The sequence below is a fragment of the Aquila chrysaetos genome, chromosome 16, assembly GCF_900496995.4.
Source record: "Aquila chrysaetos chrysaetos chromosome 16, bAquChr1.4, whole genome shotgun sequence".
Taxonomy (NCBI): domain Eukaryota; kingdom Metazoa; phylum Chordata; class Aves; order Accipitriformes; family Accipitridae; genus Aquila; species Aquila chrysaetos.
Window position 1 is genome coordinate 3,413,816 of NC_044019.1, and position 25,893 is coordinate 3,439,708.

The 25,893-nt window shown below is 57.7% G+C and overlaps 2 protein-coding genes across 3 annotated transcripts; both read right to left on the reverse strand.

The window, feature by feature from the left end:
• Positions 1 to 462: 462 nt before the first annotated feature.
• Positions 463 to 18,096, reverse strand: TRIT1 (tRNA isopentenyltransferase 1). Of its 2 annotated transcripts, XM_030038235.2 has the most exons (12): positions 17,889 to 18,096; positions 11,265 to 11,405; positions 10,707 to 10,805; positions 10,334 to 10,482; positions 9,294 to 9,436; positions 8,907 to 9,018; positions 8,206 to 8,318; positions 7,234 to 7,311; positions 6,114 to 6,203; positions 5,319 to 5,428; positions 4,857 to 4,974; positions 463 to 2,412 (listed from the first exon to the last, which is right to left on the reverse strand). In XM_030038235.2, exons 1-12 carry the CDS (start codon positions 18,078 to 18,080, stop codon positions 2,273 to 2,275), a joined length of 1,485 nt encoding a protein of 494 aa, XP_029894095.1. In that variant the 5' UTR covers positions 18,081 to 18,096; the 3' UTR covers positions 463 to 2,272. The 2 variants fall into 2 exon arrangements, with proteins under 2 accessions (XP_029894095.1, XP_029894096.2); XM_030038236.2 differs by lacking the exon at positions 6,114 to 6,203 and having other exon boundaries at positions 17,889 to 18,095.
• A 2,272-nt stretch (positions 18,097 to 20,368) lies between these two features.
• MYCL (MYCL proto-oncogene, bHLH transcription factor) lies at positions 20,369 to 25,392 on the reverse strand. Its single transcript, XM_030038250.2, has 3 exons — positions 25,339 to 25,392; positions 24,689 to 25,196; positions 20,369 to 22,226 (listed from the first exon to the last, which is right to left on the reverse strand). Exons 2-3 carry the CDS (start codon positions 25,188 to 25,190, stop codon positions 21,667 to 21,669), a joined length of 1,062 nt encoding a protein of 353 aa, XP_029894110.1. The 5' UTR covers positions 25,191 to 25,196; positions 25,339 to 25,392; the 3' UTR covers positions 20,369 to 21,666.
• Between the last annotated feature and the right edge of the window lie 501 nt (positions 25,393 to 25,893).

Here is a 25,893-nt window from a genome sequence, read left to right on the forward strand (position 1 = left end):
CAGGAACTGGTGCGACCCTTGCCAGGAGCTCGATCCCAGTCCCTGCCTTGAGTCCTCCGAACAGCAGAGGTACAGCAGACACCAGCTTCTTCCCTGGGGAGCAAATCATTGCAGGGATGTTGGCACTGGCTCTGCATAAATAAAAAGCCGTGTCCTCATCGACAGTTCTTACCTCGCCGAGAAAGCAAACTCACCTGCTCCTTGCTGCTGGCAGGATCAGGGTGCGCTTCCACCTTCCTATAGCCGTCCAGCCACAGCACGAACAAGCAAACATGCCAGCCCCCCCCCATTCTCCTGGGACCCACGGGAGCTGCCACCCCCAAAACAAGGCACTGCAGCGGGCGGCACGGAGCAAGGGGAAGGCCTGGGAGACCCTGCCCGACAGCGGCTGCAGCACAGCCTGTTACGAGCAGGCTTGTGAACAGAACAGGCTTGTGAACAGAACAGGCAGAGTAGCAGCTATTGTGGTAGAGGAATAACATTTATCTGTGGGGATAACAAAGTTCATATTAAACCGATTAAGGATATTAAATCCATTTCTAACAGTATGGTCATCTGAGTGCACTCAGGAGACAGAGCAGATAATCCCACCCCTCATTCACAGAGCTGCCCCGATGATCCTAGCCTGGCCTGGGGAGATGACTCAAGGTGTCATGCCGTCTATCAGAAGACCACACTCGGCACATCAGCGGCAAATGGGGCTTTACACCCGGCCTCACCTCCATCTCGTCCATCCAGGCTAGGAGAAGACAGTTCCACGCCATGACCCCTTGGCCGTGGGCGCCAGTGCTGAGCCCGTATCCTCATACACGCTTGAGTCAGCGTGGATGGCAAACAAGTCTGGGCTGGAGAAGAGGTTCAGCTGGCGCTGCAGACAGACCCAGCAACACAAACGCGGTGCCCAGAATTTCAAAGCTGATGCCCGGCTCTGCCCAATGCTGGCAGAGAAAAGCCAACCCAAATTCCCAGCTCTTCCCTGCATATTCCTTTCAGTCCGAGCTCCCTAGCCACCCCACACCCCTATCAAACAGCTCAAGGCAGCCGCCCCACGGAGCGTTACAGAAATAATTCAGTGCTGAGGAACACAAACCGGAGGTTTAATCTAATCCCCACCAGAGCAGGCATCTCCAGAGCCTGCGATGGCAGATCCACCCACGCAGCTCTTCCCCTCGCAGGCTGAGCCCTGAGAGATGGCTCTTGCCACATGGTGTATCGCAAGCAGCTGAAGGAAAAATTTGTGCTCTACCAACCCAAAACCCTCCCAGGAGGAACCGTCTTGATTGCATTTGCCAGGAGAATCCCAAATGCCCTGGAAAAGGCCGTCCCAGTTTCACCCAGAGCGGCACGCCGGGAAGCGCGGTGGGGCAGACGGCGCTTGCGTCCTCCAGGAAGGACGCTGCGGAGACCAACTGCCTCGCGGACGTGGCACAAGGAATTTGCTGCTCAGCAACTCGGATTCAAATGCGGGGCCGGTTCCCACTGCCAAACCACAGTGTAAACCCCCGGGAATTCAGCTTTAACTAGGACAGGCTCATCTGTTGCAAACTTGATGAGATCATTTCCAAGTTCCTGTTTAACAGGTGCCAGCTCCTTCTGCACCTGCTATGTGCATAGGGATCAGCCTGCCTCCACCAAGCTGAGAACATCTGCTCAGCTCCCTCAGAAGCTGCAGAAAAGGTGACTGGAAGAAGGAACCAGGCCTGGACGTCCTGCCCTGTGCCCAGAGCAGGGAACTTGGGCCAGGTGGAAACAGAGAGCAAGAAAACTGCGCTTGTTAATAGGGAGGGGAACCCGCAAGAATCTTGCAGCATTATTTCCATATAAAAGAAAAAAAAAATCCTCTCCACAATAAAGGCAGTAAGAGCTCACTCAGCTCCGGAGCTGCACTCCTGGCCAAGCTGGAGGAGTGCAGGGTATTTCTGTCTCTGAGAACGACACGTTTGCATGCCAGCAGGATCAGCTCAACCATTCCAAGGATAATGCTGCGTCTCTGGCAGGAATTAACGCTTGGCATGGGAGGATGCTCCTAGCAGCCTTGCCCCAGGGCCCAGCCCTTTCCAGGCAGGGCTGGGGAAGCATGGGAACACGGCGCGATGAGGCCACATGAAGAGGATCTGATGCAGCCGACGGCCTTTGGCCATCACTTACACACCTGCCTCATCCCGAAAAAAATGACTCAGCTCGTTCGGTTCAAGGCCACCCAGGACTAAGTCGCTTCCTCGCCGTACAGGTGGAAGCGCGGCTGCTCCCCTTCGCCAGCTGGTTTGCAGGCCTATGGCAAAGGCAAGCTGCTGTCCTTGCCCAAGGTCTCTGGGCCCCCACTGTCCCCCTCAGTCTTTGCAACATGGCTGGCGGCCTCCAGCTTCCTTCTCTTCTTCAGATGGTGCAGGTGGGATTTGGATCGTGTGTGAGCTGGAGGAAGAGGCAAACAGAGCGTTTAATTCTGAGGAACTTGGAGAAGGGAACACCCGACCCGATTCCACCGTGCAGTGCAGAGCACCCTCCCTTCCCATCCTCCTGCACAATTGATTCCCACAGAAAAGTGAACTCCCAAGCCCTGCCCTGGCCATTTCTCAGGATGCTTCTAGGCCAAACTACCAGCGCTCAAAGGGGGACAACCCTTCCTAGCCTTCTCCTGATCGCAAGAAGCACTGGGAGAGGGAAAAATCCTGGTTCTGTATATGCAGAAGACTCCAGATGGTCAGGACTCAACCCTCCCAGCAAGTCTGCTCCCAACCGAGACACAACGCCGGGAGGACGGGAGAAAGCAAAGTGTTACCAAAGAGGCGGCACATTGCAGGATGCAGGCGAGGTTGTGCAACTATCCACCACGCCATGGAGCACCGCCAGGATCATTTGTAAGCCTAGATGCCTGCACCACAGCACCGGGGATATCCTGTACATCTACAGAGAGGCTAGGGATGGAGCCCGGAGCATAATTACACTTTTGCATAACTCCAGGGCAAGGCCCCCAGCTACGAGAGCACTTCAGCAGGAGTCGGATGGGAACAGAGGTGTAATCCCAAGGATGAAACTCGTACTGATGCAGCAGGGCAGCAGGAGCTGCATTTCTGTTTGAAATCACATAGTTAAGGACAGTAAAACTTCCTGTATCAGTGGTATTATCTAAGTAGAAGGTGCTTTGTCTAACCAGACCAATGTACCATCTTAGCAGGGCGGTTTTGCTATTTCCAAGAGATCAGAGCAGCAATTAAAGCAGCAAACTTTTCATGCAGGGCCTTAATTAAACGAGGGTATGTGCTCACTGAATCAAAGCCCTCAGGTGTTTTCCAGTCATCCTTTTCTGCCAAAGGATGAAATTACATGCAAAGCTGCTGCTTTATCACAATGCTGTAGGGTCACTCTCAGCTTGAAATAAAGTCTCACCTCCTACAATTTGTTGCAAGCAACACCAAAGCTTACAGTGGCTGGAAGAAGCGTTGATTTCTGCTACTGTCTGGGGAGGTGTGCTCTTTAAGTCCATACAAATTGTAAAATTAGATAAAACTTTAAAATCTTCCAAAGCCAGTGGGGTACTGGGAAGCAGTTCCCAGAACTATCTGTAACTTGATGTAAGAAAACAGACCAGATTGCAGATCGACTCCGCTCCCACTACTGTTTTCACTTCCCTTTGAGCTTTTACATTTTGCAGTTACAAGTAACACCCAGGCTTTGGACCATTTTTCTCCCACCATCTGGGGATTTGAGCCAAATTCAGCTGGATGCAGAGAACAACAGCTGGTCTTGGTTGAGAAAGGTATTCTCTTTCATCTATCAGAATTTGGGATGACATCCCTAGAGGACATGTAGTTGCAGCTGTAGTGTTTGGGGGGGGATCTTGAGGAGTTCCCACTCGGTCATAAAACTTGCTGGACTTGGAAGGATGGTACAGACCCTGATAGCCTTCAAAGTCCTCTAGTTCTGGAGTAGCTCTTTCAAAGCACCTCCAAGCTGAGACAGCTGAGACTGGCTAAAATAAGAATTACACTTACAAACTGATCTCACTACAATGAGCTTCCTATTCTGAGCCAACTTCCATCTTTGCTTTCAGCAGTTCCCTGGCTCAATAGGTATAAGCGACTCATTCAAATCCAACAACCAACGACCTGGGAAATTTATCTCTGCATTGTGTCTGCATATACTGCATTTGGGCAACACATGGAGATTTACCAGTTTCATTTCTGCAGCCAGTTTCTCCACTACTTTTTGTTTCTGGTTCTCAGCATGAGCCTCACAGCACAGATAAATTCACTGAGTTAATCTGATTCCAGCTGAGCTCTTTTAAAGTAAGTCTATTGAAAATAGAAAATCCCTTTCTATTACCATTACAGCTAGGAATACTTTTTTTTTTTTTTAAACACACAAATAGGAGATACTGGAGCAAAACTGAACTATTAAAACATTAAGAAACTTTCATTTTACTCAACAAAATTTTAGAAGAAACAAATTTGTTCTGTGCTTTTTGACAAAGTATCTAAAGTGCTGAAAAGGACCAGCAGTCTTGACTAAACACAGACAGCTCTGAGGCTTGATGCTACGTATAGATCCCCATGTCTGGCGTGACGGCAGAGAGCGGCAGTGTTTACTGGGTGCCGGGGAAGGGGGGGAAAGCCCGACAGATGGCTGCTGTGGCACAGCTCCTGCACCCCCTCTGGGCTTGCAAATGGCTGCTTTCATACACAGGCTGTAAACAATCCTTGAAAGCCCAAGATCATGTGCTGAGGGTCATCTGGCCAAGCAAAGACAGCCAAGGAAGCTGCTCTGCTTCAAAGAACTGCCTCGCTCCATCCCTCCACATAACTGCGCTCGCTGTGCCCCCTCCCAGGTCCTCTCCTCTCCCTCTTACCGCATCCTACCTGCCCACTCCCTGTCCCCAATGATGACTCTGTCGCAGAGCTCACACACGCGATGACTCCGTTTGTTCTCGTTTACATCGTACTCCATCTTCACAGGCTCTGCTGGGGGCTCACGTCCCTGTAGATTAAATAATGTCTCAAACTGGTTTCGGCTATGAAAATTTGCTTGGCTGTGTTCACTCTGGTAGAGTTTGGGATGTGAACTTGCCATACCCAAACACTAAGGTTAGCAGGACAGATGCTGCAGTTTTACCATGCAAGACAAGTGGAGTACTGGGCATTTGGAGAAATTTTCAGCTTAGACAACAACCCTCTGCTGCTGCGAGGAAAGCCCAAGGCTGGACATGTAAGCAGACAGCCCTGCCCATGGGAGAGACTAAGTGCGAAGTTACGGGGCCTGGAGACTAGCAAGAAGTTGGCTTCTCAGTCATGGCTCACATGTTAACTCCAGTTACCCAGTACCTGGATGAAGCTCTCCACAATCTCCAGAGCAGGTTTCAGCACATCCTCCTCCCACCGCAAGAGATCAGACACCTCCAAGCCATACACCGGGGGCACGTTGGGCCCGGGACCTACGGAGACACGGAAAGGCAGGTCACTGCCAGAACCCCCCCAGCATCATGTCCCAGCACCCATGGGGTCACGCTGTGAGCAGGGGAGATCTGCTCTTTACTATCTAGCTGTCCTTTAGCATTCAGAAGCAAACAGCACCAGCCTTTCCAGAGCCAAAATTACCAAAGACCTCATCTTGGGGGGCATCACCCTCACAAACAGCAAGAACACCTAAGACCTCAAGCAAGTATCTTCATGGTTGTCTGCCTTCGGGGCAGCATTATGAAATGCAAGCACACCAACAGCCCATCACAACAACAAACACTTCATCACAGCCATGGTCCACAGGAGGCTGCAGAAGATCAAAAAGCTAGATCCAGGCACAAAGCCATCACACAAAGTTTACAAGGAGATGCAGGCATGGAGTCTGGATGAGGAATCTGCGAGTGCAGGTTCCTACTCAGAGCTGTAATTGCTTGTGTGGCTGCAGGGGCCAACGCTCCCGGCTCACAGTAGCAGGCCACAGCGGGAGATACTTTACTAATGCCTCGACCTGACAAGGCACAGTTTCAAAGCCACCCTTTTGGCCTCCCCCAGCCCGGTGCGAGGGCACGGGGTGCTCGCTGCAGCCTGGCTGGGGTGAGACAGCTGCAATCAGAGAGCACCCACTCCCTCCGGAGACATCGCTGCCCTGCTGCGACTCACCTCCCCGCAGACATCGGGCACACGGCCCCACTCGGACAAAGCCATCAAGGCTGCTGCGTGCCAGACTCCAGCAGGTGCTGCTTTTTATTGCTGTAACCACAAACAAGCTCCCGACAGGGCTGATCTGAAGCACACCTGCCACCAGAAAGGTGAGCCACATCCACCAAGCACATGGCTCCAGGAAAGCTCTTGCACCTCGTTCAAAGCCCATCTTTTGATTCAAGTTTCTCCCTGCTTTTTTTTTTTTTTTTAATATATTGTTGTTTTGCCCCTACCAAGCACCTTTCAACAAGTGCCCGGCTCCCAGCTGCTGCTGCTGGCCCTGCTCCAAGGCTGGGGCTGGGATGGGGAAGTCCTGCTGGCTCCTTGCCACCGCGGTGAGCATGGCCCAGGCTAAAGAGCAGCCAATGGGCTCCTGCTCCTAATCTGGAGGGCAGCTGTCAACTGGGCTTTTCGCCCTGCGCAGGGAGCATGTGTGGGTGCGTGGGGAGAGGAACCGTGCTGGGCATCCCCTCCCTGAGTCCCCTGGGAGCCGTCGGCAGGATAGGCTGCAGGGATGCTGTGGCCATCATCATCTATTGGTGCCCGGCGTGGGGCTGAGCCTTTGCTCGCTTTGTTCCGCTGAAGTATTAGCCATCCTGATGGCACTTCTGTTGGGAGGGGATATTCCCTTGACAGGCAACCAGGGGTGCAGGGGAAGCAGTGAGAAGGAGCTGGCTTCCTGAGTGTCTGGGCAGAGAGGCTGTGGGCAAGATAAACATGGACAGTGCTGGGTGGGCTGTCTCAGGAGGGCTGAGCAGCTGCTCTACAACCCAAACATGTGGGAAGGAATTGGGGCAGAGTCTCGTGGGTGGACTGGGACACTGGGTGCCTGTGGCTCCTGGAAGGATCTGGCCAGCAGCAGACACCCGCAGAGCCAGGGCAGGCTAGGCCAGCGGGGAGAATCCAGGCAGGATTGTCTGATCTCTGCCAGACTCGTGTCCCCCCCAACATATGCTGCCCCAAAGCAGAGGAGCCACCACTCTCCTCTCTTGAGCTGGGAGCAGGAGATGTGCCAAGGAGGGATGAGAAGAGATGCGAGAGCAGGGATGGCAAGGCAGGGCAGGAACAGAGGACTTACGTCTCAGGAAGCGGTTTCGGACCCATTTGTTCTGCCTCCGGGCATATCTCTTGGTCACCTGTTTCAGGGCCTGGATCCCTTTGAAACAGAGGGAGTAAAAAATAAAAGCTTTGTTGTTATTTTAGCAGGTAGGACAAGCTGCTCAGGGGCTGCACTGCTCTCATAATGCCTAATTGAATACTTCTCTGCACAAACAGAGCCCAGGACTCCTTGTCCTACCCACAGTGAGCCCAGAGGATAGTTTACCACTGTACAACCTTTCAATGTTTAGTACCAGACTTATCATACCCCTCCGTAACAGTCTCCTGAGCAGACACAACAAGCCCCTTCCGCACCAGACTTGTTTTCAAGCCTCTTATCATTTCTGTGGTCTCCTCAGCCTCCATCTCCACTTCGCACTGAACCCTCCTTGTCACAGACCAGCTCCGCCTGGGACCTCCGCTGTGCTGAGAAGCAGAGCAGCTCTCTTCTAACAACAGCATATCTGTCCAGACGCTCTAGAATGACGCGTGCCATCGAACAGCGCATCACTACCGTCTCATGCTGTGATCTGCTAGATCCCCAGATCCCTTCCTGCCATCCTGCTGCTGAACCAGATGCTGAGTTCTGCTTCATTCCTTCTTTCTAGCCCTGTTCTCCACAGCATTCACACCCCAGCTGGGATCCCATCACCCAGGTCACCAGCAGACCAGCTCCAGATCCCAAGTCACGCTGTGCCTAGTACATCTCGCAAAGAGGCCTGGAGGAAGGGAGGGAGGAATTGCTCTGAGTGTGCTCAGAGATGCTCTCCAAGCACTGAAAAAGGAGTCCCTGCCCCTCTGGGCTGGCAGAAAGGGAAAATGCACAGAGAAAGGTGCAGCTCAACCCCAGCAAGACCTGCTCTGGGTTTGAGCTTGGTTCAGAGCATCACGCAGCGTCACTTGGAGCTGCGTGGGGCTGAGGGATGTAGGGCACACAGGGTGATCCTCCCACCTTTTTGCAGCAGCAGGGCACTGGTCTCAGGCGAGCAATTCCCCTCACTGACGAGGTACTCATGGAACTCCTTGAAGCCGATGGACTGGAAGATGCCGTGCTGGTAATCCTGCCTGGAGAATAAGACAAGAGACAGGGGTCAAGGCCATCTCCTTCGGAACAGTGGGAGACCTCAACCCTCCCTAGAACAGCTGAGGTCTCTGCGCCTCGCCCTGCAGGACCCCCACAGGTGACACAAGCCCATGGCCCCAGGGGACAAGCCAAGCCAGGCACACACAGGAACGCAGACTGGTGCCTTCAGTGCCAGCCCACGTCAGCTTTGCTGTGCGAACACTCAGGCAGCACCAAGTAATTTTTACTGAGAGGGAACGTCACCACTTGGCAGGTATGGTCCAGGCAAAATTAATTCAATGCTGAGACCTGCAGGGACTCTGCTGTTTGACCAGCCCTGGTCTAAGGGTTCTGGAAGGGAAGGCCAGTAAGCGTTGGAGGATCTGGCTGGTTCAGACCTCTCCGCTGATGGTGCCCCCACAGAGGAAGGCACCCATCCCGTCTGCTGGCCCTGCCGCAGGAGCAGATGCTGCCAGGAGAGGGCTGGGAGCAGTGACACATTGGAGGTGCTGCAGGCAGAGTTGGTCAGGGCCCTGAATGGGTCTGTCAGGTGGGAGTGGGAGCAGAAAGGGAACTGGCTTCTCACCCACCGGTTCTCAGCCACCTTCTCTCGGTTGTAGCGTCGGTGGAAGTCCCGCAGCTCCTCCAGCAGTCCCGCAGCCAGCATGTCATCCACCCGCTTCTCCAGCCGCTGGTCCAGAGCTGGGAGGAGAAGAGCAGGACACGCTCAGCCGCTCGGAGCCGGGCCCTCGGGAGGCCCACAGCTGGACAACATGTCAGGACATGGTTTGGCACTGCCAGCCTCCCGATCCACCTGAGGAAAGCAGAGCCCAGCAGGCGAGGGGAGCGAGTCCTCTGTCACGCCCACTGATGCCAAAGGAGTTGCTGCCTTGTTCAGGGAGGAGGCTGGGGCAGGAGCAGGGAGTCAGCCCTAACCCTGCATCACCTTACTCAGCCAGCCAAGAGCCCACTCTCACCTGCCTGGTCTGCATGGAGCCACAGGATGCAGGAATGTGGGTATTTCAGGGGCCCACCTAAGGGCCCCCCACCTTCCTCCTCCTGCTGCTGGTGCAAGAATTCACTATGGGGGATCCCCGTCTCTTCAAACACTTGGAGGCTCCTGTAAGCAGAGACAGACAGAGCTCAGAGGCTGGGTGAGGATGAGCTTTTCCATTTCCCCAGCAGCCCTGGGGGCTCCAGCAAAGGGAACCGCAGACACTCGCTGTGATCCAACCCTCTTATGTTGGGGGGAGGGCAGGTTTCTGCCCCCTCCCGTGCCCGGCATCCCGAGCACACCCAGGTCCTGGGGGTGCAACGCAGTGCAGAGCACAGCGATGGCACTCAAGGAGCCCAGAGCACAGCCACCCACTCCTGCCTGGCACCGGGACAAGCCCTGCAGGGGACGGGGTTCTGGCTCCGGCCCTGCCTTTTCCAGCCCGGCAGGGCTGCAAGGAAGGGGCCAGCGTTGCCGATGCTGCAAAGCATTACCGCCAGCTCAGCCCAGCCCAGCCAGGGAGGTGGAGGAAGCTGCAGAGGGTGCCCAACCCTCCGTCCCCCTCCACCGTGCGAATGGGGTGGGTGGCGTTCTGCTCCCCCCGGGCCAGGGCTCGGCTGGGTTGGGCCCGCCAAAGCAGCAAGCCTGGTCTTGCTCCAGTGCTGTTCCCACAGAGCTCAGCTATGTTACTCAGCCAGCATGGCAGCTTGCTCTTTAAATAGCTCCAGATAAACCCTGCTGCTGGGGCACCGCAGCGGGAGCAGCCCCGGTGCACCAAGCCAGGAGCAATGCGCTGTCCTGGATCCCAAAGGCAGTTCAAGCTGGGGGCTGCGTGGCCAAAGGTCTCAGATCCCAGGCAGCTCCCCAACACCAGTGCTCCAAGGTTCCCAAGCACCTTGCTAAGAGGCTAGGAGTGCCTGCCTGGGATGGGAGAGCCCATCTTGCCGTGTTCCCAGGCACACAATTCCCTTGGGAAGGGGTACTTGGCCCTGGCACCTCCGGCCCCCGGCACGCCAAACTCACCTGGCCACTTTGCGCTTGTCGTGGGGGTGCAGCTTGGCCGCCATCTCTGGGTCCACCTGGCTCAGGCGGCGATGGAGCTCAACGCCGTCCAGCTGCTCCAGCTCCACTTTCCTGTCGGTGACCAGCCCGGGGGCTGTGCTGGCCTTCTCCTGTGGGGCACAAGGCAGCCCTGAATCAAGCTGCTCATCCGTGTGCAAGGCCAGCGCAAGCAAGAAGATCCCCGAGACCCACAGGGTGAAGGAGGGGCTTTTGGTTCTCCTTGCCCCACTCTAGCAGGGGGAGCACCATGCCCAGTTGCAGGAAGCCTGCCCTGAACACGGGGCTCACCCTTTCCCAGAGGGATACGCAGCCCCGCCCCCCCCCCCAACAGTACCTTTGTGTTGATAAGGACCTTCCAGAGCAGGGACTCGATGTAGTAGTTGGTTCCTCCCACAACAATCGGGATCTTGTCTCGGGCAAAGATATCTTCAATGTGCCACAGTCAGGGAGTGTAAGCAGAGATGCACGGCAGGGAGGGAGGGCTGTGGGAAGCGGCAGCCTGGGGCCCAGACCCCACTCTCCCAGCCCCAAGGAGCCAGTGAGGCTGCAGGTCAGGGTTACAGGTGTCCCTCATCTCTCACTATCCTCTGCTACCTGTGCCAGCTACCATCAAAACTCAGGGACACCCAGGGAGGGCAATACCCAGCCCAGCACTGTTGCGGTGCAGCAGAGATCTTCCCCAACCAGCCCTGAGGATGGGCTGCACTGAGCATTAGCTGGATAAAAGAAGCTCCAAGGCCCCCCTCGCCAGCAATATCCTCTGAAAACCGGAGTTAGTTGCAATGTGGACAGCCCAAGTCTGATGCAAACACTGATGCCTCTTGCAGGCCTGGCTGTGGAGGGAGGAAGTCCGTATCTGCTTGGCCAGGCAGGCTGCAGCATTAAAGGATATCAGAGCCACAGCTTTGTCTCTGAAATCCACCACCGTGTAGTTAGAGACAAGGGGATCCACAAAGCTGATCATGTGGTGTCTGCACAGACGCTGCTCCTGGGGAGAAACCTTGTTCGTGATGATGTCCAAGCCCTTGTACACCTGGGGAAGAGAAGAGCCCATCGTTCACCTCTGTGTCCCATGAAACCCCCACCGACCATTGTTCCTTCCCCCACACACAGCCGCTGCCTGTCCCAATCACCCCTCCGAGCCCCTCGCTGGTCTCTGGAGAAGCAGGCAGCACAGGCAGGGGCACATGCCCCGTTCAGGCGAGGCAGCAGGAATCTCGCCAACGCCTGCTCCTGTCAGGGCCAAACTGCCTCTCTCTGGTGTTTGTTCTGCGCACGGGAGATGAACCGTGAGTCCAACCGCTCGCAACTGCTTTCCTGGTCTGATATAACCCTGCAGTTAGGGATGGAAAGGCTGATAAGAGTGATCAGAGAGCGGTGTCAGAGCCCAGTAAGCGTAACCAGCCAAGCCTGGCTCCGAAGCACAGAGCTCCAAAACAACGAGGGCAGCTGCCGTCAAGCTGCCACCTCCTCATCTGCTGCTGTTGGAGCTAAAAGCTCAGGTGTGTCTCTCTCCAAATACCTGTCTCCAGCACAGCACCGAGTCTCGTTTGGGGACAAGGATCACTGCTTCCCGTAACACACAAAGACCTCTCTGGATGCAACGTGCAACTTCAGGGAGCCTCCTAAACACACACAAACGGTCTCAGCTCATGCACACCTTAAAAGCCTGGTGTACCGCCTGCTGCCAGCTCTCACTGAGCCGGTCAGGTACAAAGGGGAGCAAAACACACCAGTGCAGGTCAGTGACCCCAGGGGAAAAGAGGCACTGTCCTGCACCAAGGTGCCAGGAGACACTGGTGAGTGCAACCAGCAGCATCTCGCTGCTTCAAGGTGCGTCTTCAATCAGCTAGACAGCTAAAAGGAGAGCAGAAAGAAAAGCCACCCAAACCAACCCCTCGGCAGCATTCTTGGTGAAGAGCCAAGGCAACCTGCAATCCCAGCAGCACGCATCCGAGCCACAGCCCAAATCCACCCTCCAGGCTGCATAAAGCAACAGCCACAGCCCAGCCCGCAGACCCAGGTGGTGCAAGTACCGGAGCCGCCTCAGCTTGGCGTCCCTTCCCCACAGCTCGGCTGGGTCCCGTGCGCAGAGCCCTTTCAGATGAGAGCATCTTTCACCCAGAAGAAGGGAGGAAGGCCTCTGGCGGCATGCAAACACAACCCTCCCCAGCGTGGGGTGCCCCTGTGCCCTGGGCATGCCTGTCAGTGGGTGCTGCAAGGCTCCACAGCGCTGCAGACAAGCAGGGATCAGAGCAGGGACCCGCACCCCGAGGGTGCTGGCAGCAGATGTGTGGTCACAGCGGGGCACATAAAGCCTTTCTGTCCAGCCCAGCTCTGAGCCGTGCCAAGGACTGAGCACCCTCCGTGCCATGGTCGGAGGGAGGACGTGTTTAGCCTCTCAGCACCTCCCCGCTTGGAGCAGTCTCCCAGCTTGGGATAAACTGGCCTGATGGGAGAAGGGACTGGAAATGGCTGTACTCATTTCCTCCTCCATCACCCAGAAACCACCCCAGCCAGAGGGCCAGACTTCCAGAAACAAATTTCCCCTTAATCCCCTCTGAGAAGCTGCCAAGCCTCCGGCTGCAGCGCAGCCTCCACCTACTGCCTCCCCTGGTCCCAGACAGAAGGACAAGGTGACACAGAGGTGACCCACAGGCAGAAGGCACTGAGCGGCAGCAGCAAGGGACGATCCGAGGTTAGTGGAGCAGGGAAGCCCGATCCCTGCCTGGAGCAGTCATGCGAGCTGCTGGGGCGGCTGAACAGGCTGTGGCCCGGCAGACACTCCCTGTCTTGCTTAACTCTTGCACTTGCTGCTTGGAGGGCCAGGGCCAGCTCCTGCTCCCAGTCCCTCGGAGGAGAAAGGCTCGCCTGGGGGCAGGAAGCAAGGGGGGAGCGGGAGGGCAACCAAATGCTCTTCCTTTCTGCCCTGCAGAAACCCAGCTGGCTCCAGGGGATGGTGAGCAGACAGGAGGAAAGACCCAAGAGGCAGCTCTCTGCCAATATGCCCCGTGGCTGGCTGCAGCCTATTGATCCCCTTCCATTACCCAAGCCCGGGCTAAGCAGCGCCATTCAACGCAGATCCCCAGTCAGGACCGAAAAGCCTTTGAATTCGGCGACCTTTGGCTCAGTGCCGTCTCTTCCCCGACAAGGGCCAGTCCAGCCCTCCAGCTCCTCCGACTCCCACTCGTCTGCCTGAAATCACAGTCAATACAGAGGGCTGGCGGGGAGGCTCGGAGGCAGCCGGGAGCTCCCAGTGCCCTGCGAGGGCAGAGCCAGAACTTACAGTTCAGTCTCCAATTCCCCAAGGTTCTCCCGCAGATTAAACACCGAGAGACTCCCCGAATATCTGGCAACAAGAGGAGGAGGAATGCGGTGTCAGTGTGTGGGCTGGGAGGAAACAAAGGCGGCCTTTTACACACAACCAGCAAAGCCCAGAGAAGGTTTCCACCAGCTGGCTGTCGGCAGGGCCTCGCACCGAGACGTCCTCCTGACACTCATTTCTATTTTCAGCAAGCGGCTCAGATAAGCCTTTGTTGCTTTCTAAGGCCCCAAAACAGATTAGTAGCAGCCTGGAGCAGCAGGCCTCCGAGACACCAAACACAAGCCGGGGACTAAAGATGCTTAGCCTTGACGGCGTCCTCCCACCTCTGCCGCTGAAACCCCCGGGCAGGTCAGCCCCACAGCTCACAGTACTTTGCTGGAAAGTCAGCGCTCTCTCCCCTTTTAAAGGGTGGGGAAGCTGAGGCAGGAGACACAATCACCAGCGATCCTCAGGAAACGATGCCTGTGAGGATCCGCAGCCTGGGAAGGGTGGGCTCTCCTAAACCCTCGCTCTGCCACCAGTTTCATGCACGATCCCAAACTCTGTCCCTTTGCCACCATCTGCACTAGAGAGGGAAAGGCACCGTCCTTGCCCTGAGCGCAGGGAGCACACTATTGAAGGTGACATGACAGCTGTGCAGCACAGGGACCCCAGACACATCCGAGCCACCTACGGCCGGGAAGAGTGTGAAAACTTCACAGGGGCCAAAGGATCTCCCAGCTGGAGAGGGGCATGGAGGACCCAAACCAAGCTTGGGTGCAAGGAGAACACGATTCACTCCCCGCTCTGATCCCTGTCGTGAGAAGGATGTCAGCAAGGGCTCTTAAGATGTCCTGACCTGACACGCTAAGTGACAAGTGTAGCCAGTGTTCTACAACAGCCTCCGGAGGAGGACTGCATCGCCACTTCAAAGTACGAAATCTAGAAGGGACGGCAGGATCGGGAGCGGATGGGGGCCTCCAGCAAGCTGGCAACAGGATTGCTGTGCCCTCACTGCTCCATCAGGAATGAAGAAGCAGGACTGGCTTCACCCCACTTGGCTTCCCCAGGGAATGACTTACTCCTAAAGGAAACTCGCTGGGATGACAAATGGCAACAGAAAGGACAAAAAGAAAGATTAAGAGGCCATCAGATTAACCGGAGCTCCTGAGCTGCACGCAGGCAGCAGCTAAGTCTGTAATTTGACCACAGCGACTCAGGGCCATGACGAAAACACCCTGGAGATAGCGGGGTGCCTGTGTGCAGGAACAGGTGGGCTCGGGGCTCCCCGGCCCCTTCCCGAGCCTGGCTCCAGCCCCAGCAGCTGCCCAAAACACTGCCAGCATTTGTCAGAGCTCCACGGAGCCCGCACGGGACGCAGCGATGAATGGACAGAGGGGGCTGAGGGCAACACGGTCGCTGGCAGCTGTCAGTCGAGAATGAGCAATGGGATTTTTAAAACCCGGCGACTCTTCCGCAAGGACACCGGAGCCAGCTCTGCGTGGCAGAGGGATATATAGCAGGGAGACAATATTCTATGGGAACAAAGCCAGCAAGAAAGCAGACCCAGTTGGCTGGCTGCAGCCCGCTAAGCGGGGCACGGGGGTTAGTGGAGCGTGGTGGGGGAGGCGCAGACACACGCTGCTTGAGGCTGTGCCTTCAGGCAGCCAGGGCCACAGAGAGGCAGGGCTCACCCGCCTCGCCGCCCCGAGAGGCTGCGCCGACAGCACGCTGCGTTACGGGATAAAGCAGGGGAGCTGTTCGGTTCTCGCTCCACAGTCACGCTAGGATGAGATTAAAAGGAAAAGAGGACAAGAGCCACTCGAGCCCGAATGCCATTGGGTGCCTGCAGCCAGAGTCCTCCCAGTGCCTGCATTCCCGTAGTGGGACCTGAAACAACCAGAGCACAAAATACATGCTTCAAAACATCCACCAGCGTGAAACGAGAATTCACAGCATGCTAGTCGGCTCCAGCCACATCTGCAGAGCTTGGGATGCAGCAGGAGCCTCATGTTTGCAGGACTGCTGAAGTCAACAGCTGCTTCCCTGATACCAAAGCCTGCTATATGCTGGGCTGGTGGTCACTGCAAGGTCTGAGAACTTCAGCATTCCCAGTGCACAAACGGGCACAAATAACCAAACAAAAGCTCTAGGGCTTGTCCAGATCAGGACAGTCAGTACTAGTAAAACCGCACCAGCCGAGCTCTGCTCAGAAACATTTCTCAAGCAGACACTAGAGCAGAGTAACTCGCCTTGGAAACTTAACAGCAGCCGCCTAAAAGCCACCCCAGCCCAGACAGAGTCTGCAGAGAAAACCAGCCCGCAGGCAGTCTCACCCCCAGCTCGAGGAGAGCGAGATGGACCTGCCAGTCCTTCGTTAGGGAGCACGCGTTAAGGGCTCGCAACACTGGCAATGCCTGGTGGTTCACGACGGCTGGGCCAGGCAGCCAGGAGGGCAGCTGCCTGCAATCAGGCAGCGCTGGACAAAGCTTCCGCGTCTCGCGTGAACATTTTGCCCCTGCAGGATTTTGTCAATTCAGCTCAGACCTCAAACACCCTCTCCCCAAGAACTTTAGGCAAACATTCCATAGAATTAAAGCTTTCCAATTGCGTGCTCCAAATGCAGGACAGGGATTTTTTTAAATTTAGCTCTCTGGGATACAAACAGTGACCAGCATCGGCAGCCCAGTGCAGGAAACCAGGAGGTGGCTGCAGGACAGCGAGAGTCGATCTCTGAGCAGCACAAAGGGCAAAGGGTGTTGTTGGCAGAAAACACCTTTTTAAAAAGCGTAGTAACTACCGTTAAACATTAAACTTGACGGAAAGCTCAGGCGTTGTAGAAAGAGAACAGGGAAAGTGTTGATTAGGAAGGAAAACATTCTGCTAAACAATAACAAAATCCCCGCAGTGGCTGAAATCTACATCTTGTGACAAAGCTCTTGTAGCTGAATGCAATTAGGACCAAAAAAACGAGGCTCAGCTCCTTGGTGTTTACTGAACCTGACTGTACAACTGATATATTCCATGCTGCCACTTGCAATAAGAGACGAGACCACAGAGACTGTCACTGGCAAGTAGCAAATATAATTTTTAATATTCTTCCTTGTATCTCGTTGATGATCCATTGCTGGTGACCGAGGAAGGGAGCGCTTGCCTTCAGCTGCCGTATTACAGCCTCACTTAAGGCTACGTCCATAAAACAGCCTCTGGAAGGACAGACAGCACCAGCCAGCCCTGCTGCCTCGCCACATCTCCCAGCCGGGATGCGAAGCACAGCGCAGGGTCCGGCCCGGACCGACGCGCGCACCCTAAGGCCTCGATCCAGCTGCGGTTTCTTAGGCAGGACTCGCGCCACATCCCGTGGGATTGCCCACGACCCAAGGTCTGTGTCAGCAGAGCCGCATCCGCGGGAGCAACCCTGGGTATTGCTTACTACCCATTAACTCCAACAGCTCCTTACACCTCCGCGTAGCTTTTTGTGGGTTAAAATTTAAACACCCTTGCTTTGGTTTTCTTCCAAAAGGTGAATTTATTGGGGGGGGGGGGGGGGGGGGTGTTGAACAAACCCAGCTCTGCAGTTTTGGTCGCGCTGCCTTGTTCGGAGCTAACAAGCGGGCACAGCGCGCTTCTCTCACTCGAAAACAAACCACCGGCCACCGGGACAGGGGCACCGGGGCCAGGCCGGGCCCTGCACCGGGAGCACACCCAACGGGCACGATCCCCCCCCCAACCCCGGCGGCCGTTCCCCACAAGCACCCGGCCAGGGGGCCTGGTGTCCCCGGGGGAGCCCACCCTGCAGCCCCGTGAGGCTGGGCCCTCTCCGGGCCCCCCACCAGGCCCCACCGCCCCTCCAGGACCAGGCCAAGCCGCCTCCCGACCCCCTTAGGGTCCCCCCCCGGGGAACCCGGGCCTAGCTCGGGCCTTCCCCGGTCCCCAGGCCCGGCCGCGGCCTCCCTCAGGCCCACCTCGGGCCTTCCCCGGTCCCCAGGCCCGGCCGCGGCCTCCCTCAGGCCCACCTCGGGCCTTCCCCGGTCCCCGGGCCCGGCCGCGGCCTCCCTCAGGCCCACCTCGGGCCTTCCCCGGTCCCCGGGCCCGGCCGCGGCCTCCCTCAGGCCCAGCTCGGGCCTTCCCCGGTCCCCAGGCCCGGCCCCGGCGTCTCCCGGCGGCCGGGCCTATCCGCAGGCCGCCCCGGAGGGCCGGGCCCGGCCGTACCTGCATGGAATCGGCGCTGACGATCTCCCCACCGAGTCGTAGGCCGAGCTGCAGCGCCAGCGCCGACTTGCCGGTGCCGGTAGCGCCGAGGATCACCACCAGCGGCGGCCGCGGCCGCGATGGCGGCGGCGGGGCCCGGCCCAAGCAGAGAGCGGCCGCCGCCATGGCCCGGCCCGGCCCGGCGGCTGCCATGGGGACGGGCGGGCGGGAGGGACGGGGGCGGGCCGGGGCCGGGGCCGGGGCCGGGGCCGGGGCCACCCGCGGGGAGGACGGGGCCGAGCCCTGTGCCCTGTGTCCCTCTGCCAGGCGGGGTTCCCGTCCCCAAGCCGGGTCCCTCCCCTCGCCCCCGGCCCGGGTCTCCATCCCTGTCCCCTGCCCTGCCCATCCACACGCCCCCGACCCATTTTTGGGTCCCCCGGGCACCCCCCGCCTTTAGGGACCCCCAGCAACCCCCGGGCCGCGTCCACGAGTGGGGTTCTGCCCCGTGGTACCTCTTTTCTTTTTTTTGGGGGGGGGGGTAGGATGGGGTGGGAAGGATGCTGTTGCCATAGCAACGGGGGCAGGAGGGTGAGGAGCGGGGCTGTTGCCGTAGCAACGGAGAGGAGCGAGTTGCCGTGGCAACCGCAGCAGCAGCCTCCACGAAGGATCTCGTCCTCCCCCATCGCCACGGCAACACGGGGGGGGGGGGGGATGATGAGATGGGGAGCGGGCGACTGTCTCCGTGGCAACAGAGGGGAGGGAAGGCAGGGAGACGGTTGCCATGGCGACGGCGGGAGGAGGGTATCTCCCTGGCAACACACATCCTTTGCCATAGCAACAAGGAGCAGGAGGCTGCGGGCCGGGGAGGGGTACACGACTCGGGAGGGAAAGGATTATCACCGCCTCGGGAAACTGTCCTAAAAATTTGCCAGCCCAGGCGTGAAGGCGGCACCGCGCCCGCGACATCCCCCGGGTCCGGCTGAGGCTGCCCCGCGTGAAGCCGGCGCTGGTGGGAAAGCAGAAGTGGGGTGTTTTTTTTTTGGGGGGGGATGTGGTAGCAGAGGCAAGGGGGTGAGCAGGGCAATGGGGGTTAAAAAAAATAACTGTCAGGCTTGGGGATGCTGAATTGTGATGGTTACAGCCGACACTTGCAAATTGCGGCGCTGAACAAATGGGGAGGAAAAGCCCTGTGTGTTTATTGTGTTCACTTAATAGCACTGTCAGTCTGCTTTCCTGGTCCTTACCGTGGCAATACGAGAGGAGGCATCTGCTTTAGTATCCAGGAAAGTTTCAGGTGGATATGTATGTATGCATGCCACCTTTAAGCAGGAGAACTCAAAGGTATGTGCAAAACTGCAGCTGTTCCTCGGTTTGATTTGAGACCAACTACATTTTTCGCTGGTGATGGTCTCAGTTCAGACCAAAGGATCTGCACAGCATTTCCAAGAAAGAAAAATGATGTTTTGAACATCCTATGTGCCTTCAGCATGAAAAGAAAAAGCACACCTTACTAAAAACCTTATTGGGAGGGTCACCTTGAACTGAAAAAAGACACCAGTCTGCAAGTGTCGGTGTACACAACAAAAATAAACGTTTGAGGGACTGGTACATCTGGGCTTTGTTTCCTGCGCATGGGCGAGGTGTCAGATTTAGGTCACCCTGCTCCGTGTTTAAGCTGTGGTTCCTGTGAGCACCTTTTAATACAGCTCTAAAACGCTTTGACACACTGTGATGCAACATGCAGAAAGTGTGAAATGTTGCCGGAACCGAAGGGAACAGGTATTTAAGAGCTTCCGTGCAGTATCATTGCTTTTTAAGGCTGGCTTCCCGTGGGTGATTGAGTCTCCTGCTGCAGCAGCAGCAGCTCTCTTCTGACCTCTCAGTAGTAACAGGATCCCGTGTCCCTCCTGCATTTAGAGTAAGACTTTCGCCGCCAGTATGAAGGAAACCCAAAAGCATCAGGTTCAGGGACGGCAGGGAGAATGCACATATATATAATTTCATCCATTCGGCAGATCTGGGTATATGAAGTTCTCCGATGCCCCTTGAAGCGAGCGGATTGCATTCCCCCCCTCCCTATAGGATTACCAGCAACCACGGCCCTGGCCCCTGACCCGTGGGGCAGCGATCGCCCCACACCGACTGCCCCGAGCCCCATTAGGGGGGTTTATAGTTACACTAAAGCTTTCTCCAAGCCCAGTGTGGGCTTTCTGCCCCTCCTTGCCAATAAAGCCACTTAAAAGGAGGAAAAATAATCCAGGTGATTTGTTTCCCTGGCCCCACCACTGTGACCACTTCTGTTTCAAGCGCTGTGAGAAAGTCAGGACAAAGAGCTCAGTCTTGCTGGCAGCGAGGCAGCCAAGCCCCGGTGCGAAATACATTAATTTCTGTTTGTGTCCAGGACACCCCAAAACACAGCAGCCAAGCCAGCCCCCCCAGGAGCATCATGGTGTGATGCATGGAAACCCACAGCCGCCTGCATGGAAAAAGCCAACCCAAGCTGTTGCAAACTTATTTATTTATGAAGTGTGAGGTAATGAAGAAAGTGCTAAATCCGACCACAGTGTTAACTCTAACGGTTCTCAGCAGGTCAGCGGGGACCCAAGGGTGCTGTCCTGCAGGGCCACCCCTGCCCGCACCCCGGGGAGGGGACAGGGGACTGTGCCACCCACATACCCCACTGCAGGCTGGGCAGCAGGACAGCACAAGCAGGGGAAAGCCTCGAAGGCAGCACAGCCCCCCCCCACCATGCACCCAACTTGCCCCTTCCAGCCAGGCTCCCTGCAAAGTCCAAAGCTTCACTGGGGATTTTAAGTGGCTGCTGGTGAGGGGGCACTCACACAGGTGGGAAAGGGGGTCACAAGCGTGGGAAAGGGGAAAAAACCCCTGTTATTGCAAATGGGTGGTTTGGAGAGCTGCAAGGGGGGAACCGGCCTCTGCGAGGACTCAGCCAGCCCCTTCCTGATCTCCCTAAAGTGCAGCAGGACTGAGCCCTCCCCCGCAGCAGGAACCCCCCCTCAAAAAAAAAAAAAAGTTTTTATATATATATAAAAAAAGCAAACTCTTTACCAATACTTCTCAAAAAGTGGTACAAAAATACAGTATAAAAACACAGCCTCCAGTATAAGACTCGCAGTTACAGCAGCAGTTTCTAGAACATAAAATCCAAGACAAGCTACTGCGTGAAGTGGTAAGAAAGTGAGGTACGGTCCAGCCGAGCAAGGGGATTGCCCACAGGGTGCTGTTAACCCTGGTGAGAGAGACACCCTGCCGTCGCCATCTCCATGGAGATCCATCCAGAGACGAGCCCTGTGCTGGGCTCTCTGTGTCTGCCTCTACCTGCTTCCCTGAGCCGAAGCAGACCATGGTTGCTTGGGATTTTTAGGGCGAGATGGGTGCCCAGGGGCAGCTCCCAGTGATGCTGTCAGTAGCAGATGGCAGAGAGGGGTGCAGGGGCTGCCAGGGAAGGGGGAATAGAGTTGAGCCTGCAAATTGAAGCAGTCACTTCAGAAAGCTTCACAAGGGGGACAGGGGAAATCTTGCAACACCCGGTGCCAAGAAGCCAGCCCCAAGCAGGTGATGCCATGGGGGGGGGGCCCTGCTGTGGCCCCGTTCCCGCAGCCGGGAGCAGCACCACAGCCACCCCACATGCAGCAACCGCCACATGCTCCCTGGGGCCAACAGTTCAAGAAACAACAACAACAAAAAAAAAAAAAAAAAAAAAACAAACCTAAAAAAATGTGCAAATTGAGAGGGAGCCAGGGGGTCGTGGGGACCGGGGTGGGGGGCACATTGGGCACTAGTGCCCCTTGAGGTGAGCAATCCGTTTCAGCAGCTGGGTCTGCCGCAGCCGCAGCTGCCGCTTCTCGGCCGCCATCCTCCTCTCGGCACTGATGAGCGACTGCAGGTACTCGGAGGATTTGCTCAGGATCACCACTTTGGGCGTCTTGGGGCAACTGGCGAGCCCGGGCACCTGGTCCCGCAGGGCCAGGAAGCGCGAGCGCAGGTCGTTGCGCCGCTTGCGCTCCAGGTAATTGTGATTTTTCCTCTTGGCCACGTCCTCGCTGTCGGAGCCGGGGCTGCTGCTGGCTTTCGGCAAGCTGGGCTCGGGCAGCGTGATGGCAGGGGCTGGCTCCGCGGCACTTGGTGGCTCGTCCTCAGCCTGCTGGGGTGGCTCCGGTGGCGGACAGGCGTCCGGCGGCGAGCGGGCAGCGTAGTTGTGCTGCTGCTGGTGGACGGAGATGTGGAAGCGTTTCATGCAGGGGTCCAAGGGGTCGGCACGCAGCGTGATGGTGACCGGCTTCCTCAGGCTGAGCGATTGTCTCTTCTCCACCGTCACCACATCGATCTCTTCACCTTCTGCTCAAATTAGACAAAAAATCCCCATGAATTGGGAGCCCCTGGTCACCCCTTTTCACCCCGCTGGGTCTCCCCACAGCCCCTGGACGATCTCCCCACTGCTGTCCCACAGAAGTTTGCTCACGCACTGCAAAGTCACTCTGCGACCTCCAGAAGGGATTACGTGATTTAAGTGCTTTTCCGATACCATCGCAAAGGAAGGAGCTTTCCCTCCACATTCATGTGCCCAGTCCCCTGAAATTGGGATAGGGCTTTCCTTTCACCTCAATTCTGCACCAGGAGCAACATGTGTCCAGGATAAAGGATCATCGGATAAGAAACACCCAAACCCACCTGCCCGGGGGGACATGAGGAGCAGGATGCTGGGGACCTGGGACAGCCTAACTCCAAAGTTCATCCTGGTCGGGCGCTTTCATGGCCCATTGGAATTGTAAATGAGGGACATGGGGGCAGAACTGCCCTTTGTTCCCCTTGGCTGCAGCTTCCCACTTCAGTGACTTGTTACTTTTCACAAGCGATAAACCCCATTCAGCCCAGGCTCCCCGGGGACAGAGGGGACAATCCCCCGCGGTGCAGGGCGGGGAGGGAGAGGTGAAGGGGTCCCTCCAAAGGACTCGGTGAACCTCGAAGGCATCGCAAGCCCAAGAGTCAGTGGGGGGAGGTTATCAGAGCTGTGAGCAGCGAGACGCAAATAAAGCATAACTGGACCCAAAGCACCCCGTCTGTTGTCATTGCAGCTTGTCCCCATCCAGTGAATCCCAGTGGCACGAAGCTGGCCCCTGGGGACAGCGGGGTGACCTGGTTCCAGACACCCCCGCGATCGCTCTCACTTTAGGAACGGGCTTCCACCTTTTTTCTTCGGCTTTGGGGGAAAATACAGCCACTCACTTAAATGTCCCCCGAGACACTCAGACCCCCACCGGCATCTCGGGCAGAGGCCTGGCCCCCCACCCCTACTGCGACAGGGCCAGCGGTGGCCGCAGGAGCGGGGCTTCAGGGCACTCTCCTGCTTGTGGCCCCCAACATCCCCCCCCAGGCTCTGGGGGCTCTGCCCAGCAAGCTTAAGCCACCCTGCTACTGGAGCTACTGGTGGTGGTGGGGGGGCACTCGCTGCCCTCACACATGCCAACGGCCGCGGTCACCAGTGTCACAACCCGACCGGTCTCAGCCACGTGTATATACACACACACACACGCACCCCCCCCCCCCCCCCCATTAATAAAAGTCGGACCGCGGAGTCCCGCCCACCCGAGCCACCCATTGGCTGTCTGGCGGGGCCGGCCGGCTACCTTACCATCCCATTGGTCGCTAGCCCTGTCCATCAACGCTGCCCCTCTCATTGTTTGCAATCTGTTGCTTTTTGTTCGGCGCCCACGTGGCGCGGCCGGATCCGGACCGGGACCGAGTCCGGGACCCCACCGGGACCGGGACCCCCTCCGACCCCCCCCAACCCTTCAACCGGGCCCCCCCAGTTTGGGTTAAGCCTCTTAACGCCCGCAACCTGCTTACCGTCCCCGGGCTGTTAATGGCATTAAGTCCCCATCCCGCTCCCTGACTCACCGGCGCAGGTCGTTGCCACCGGCAGATTTATTAACGGGGTCAAGGCACCGCGGGGCCGTTATCAACGCTTCCACGGCAGCCGAGTCAGCCCGCCTTCCGTGGGAGAGAGGGAAACAGCCTACGGCCCCCCCCCACCCCGCGCCGGGGCTACGCGGCCGGGGGGGGAGACCCAGGGTGTTTGTAAATAGGGACTGAAAAGAGGCGGTTATGGCCTGAGATGCGGGAGGGGGGTTCAGAGGCATCCGCTTCCCAGCCCCCTCCCCACGCGGGACAAGCAGGGATACCCCGGGGGTGTCCCGGGACGAGCCACAGCTGATGCGGGATGTTCCTGCCCGTCACACCGCCTCGGGGGACGCGGCCGCTGCTCCGCGACCTGCCGGCCCCTGGGGATATTTTGCCTTTTGTCCCGAGGAAAGCCCGTCCCGGGTGGGCTGGGGAAACAGCCGAGGTTACGAGCTGGCAGCAGAGCAGGCTACAACGCTCAAAAAAAAAACCCAACCCCAAACTTTCCACGCTGAGCTGCAAACTTGCCCCTCACCAACCTACCCGTGAGGTTCCCGTGGGGTCGGGACGAGGGAGAGGGACCACCAGAGACCCACGCAGTGGTCGGGGGGAGCCCCACGCACCCTCCTGTGAGGGGTAGGGATTTCCCGAGCAGAAATCCCGCAGGAAGGGGAGCAGCCGAGCCCGCTTTGTTCATGGGGGCCGGGACCGGGACTCGCTTGGAGCCACAACAAAGGCTCTGCCTGGCTGGGAGCCTCCCGGCACGCACATGTGTGGACACGCGTGTCCTCCACGCCGGGCTCCCCGTGGGTTTCAGCAAGGTTGGAGGGTGCCTGGGGAGGGGGTGGGGGGGACGGGGACAGCCCGCACCTGGACGGCGGAGAGCTTGGATCCCTTACCAGAATCGCTTTGGCCCTCGGATCCCGAAGATGCGGGGATCTTGCTCTCGGCCAACGGGCAAAGGAAGACGGCAGCGGGATCCACGCACTCGCTCACCGAGCTGCTGAACCCAAAATCCTGCGCGAAGGAAGGTTTGTGGGGGGTGGCCCTCTGCGTGCCCGTGGAAAGTTTCTCTGTCATCGCCTTCTCCAGTCTCTCCCGGGCTGAAAACCCACTCCACATACAATCCTTGAGGATGAAAGCGCTCAGGTTCCCGAAGATCTCTCCCGTCCCTATGAGATACTCCGGCTCTTCCCCGGCCAGGCAGTAGCGGGAGAGCCAGCCGGAGCCCTCCGCCCCGGAGCAGCAGCCTTTCTCCCCGGGGGTACCCAGGGGGGAGACGGGGGGGGTAGGAACCAGCTCGAACTTCTTCCAGATATCCTCGCTGGGGGCCGTGGAACGATGGAAATCCTCCTCGGCATCGTGGTCGTAGAAGTAGTGTTGGTACGAGTCAAACTCCATCTCTGCCTGGCGGGCGGCAAAGGCGGGGGATGGGGGGGGGGAGCAGAAAGAAAACGGGGGGCACCCCCCGCCCGATCTGCAGCCCCGCTCAGGAAGAGGGCACCCCCAGCCCCATGGATGAAGGGGGGGAAGCCCCCGGTGCACCCACCTCCCCCGGCGCTGCGGGTCGCGGCGGCACCAGCCACCGAGCCGGGACCGCGGGTGCATTGTTTCCCCCCCCACACACTTATAGCCTGTCTGCGGGGGCCGGCCCCGCCCGCCCGCCAATCCACGGGCTGAGATTTGCATAGAGGGAGGGGCTCAGCCCTATTCCCCGCCCCCCTGGGGGCACGGTGTGAAGGATGCCGCGGCCCCCCCCCCCGGTTCCCCGGTCCTGCTAACGGGGATGCTAACGGGGCTATTAGCCAGTGACCACCCCGTGCGCTGGGCTGGGGGACCCTCGCTGCCCCCCCCAGAGCGTCCCGCCAGCTCCCGATGCCAGCCCGTCAGAAAGGACGGGGTTTGGGGGACCCCCCAGCCTCTGCAAGCGCTAAGGAGGGACTCCTGCAAGGAAGATTTTGGCTGAGGACACCCCAGCACAGCAGTGCCACCAGCCTGGGGATGTTCGGCTGAGCACGATGGCAAAGCAAACTGGAGAAGTGGGGGACACGTCACAGCCAGACATCACCCACTGCCAGAGACCACCCCTGGGTGCCCTTTCGCA

Bases quoted from the DNA above. Each gene is read 5' to 3' on its own strand.
- TRIT1 (XM_030038235.2), bottom strand. From the start codon at position 18,080: ATGGCAGCCGCCGGGCCGGGCCGGGCCATGGCGGCGGCCGCTCTCTGC. The intron at 11,406-17,888 runs GTACGGCCGGGC...TCTCTTCCCCAG, and splicing joins TCAGCGCCGATTCCATGCAG to GTGTACAAGGGCTTGGACAT. The intron at 4,975-5,318 runs GTACTGGGTAAC...TTTAATCTACAG, and splicing joins TTGTGGAGAGCTTCATCCAG to GGACGTGAGCCCCCAGCAGA.
- MYCL (XM_030038250.2), bottom strand. From the start codon at position 25,190: ATGGAGTTTGACTCGTACCAACACTACTTCTACGACCACGATGCCGAG. The intron at 22,227-24,688 runs GTAAGGGATCCA...TAATTTGAGCAG, and splicing joins CGAGGGCCAAAGCGATTCTG to AAGGTGAAGAGATCGATGTG.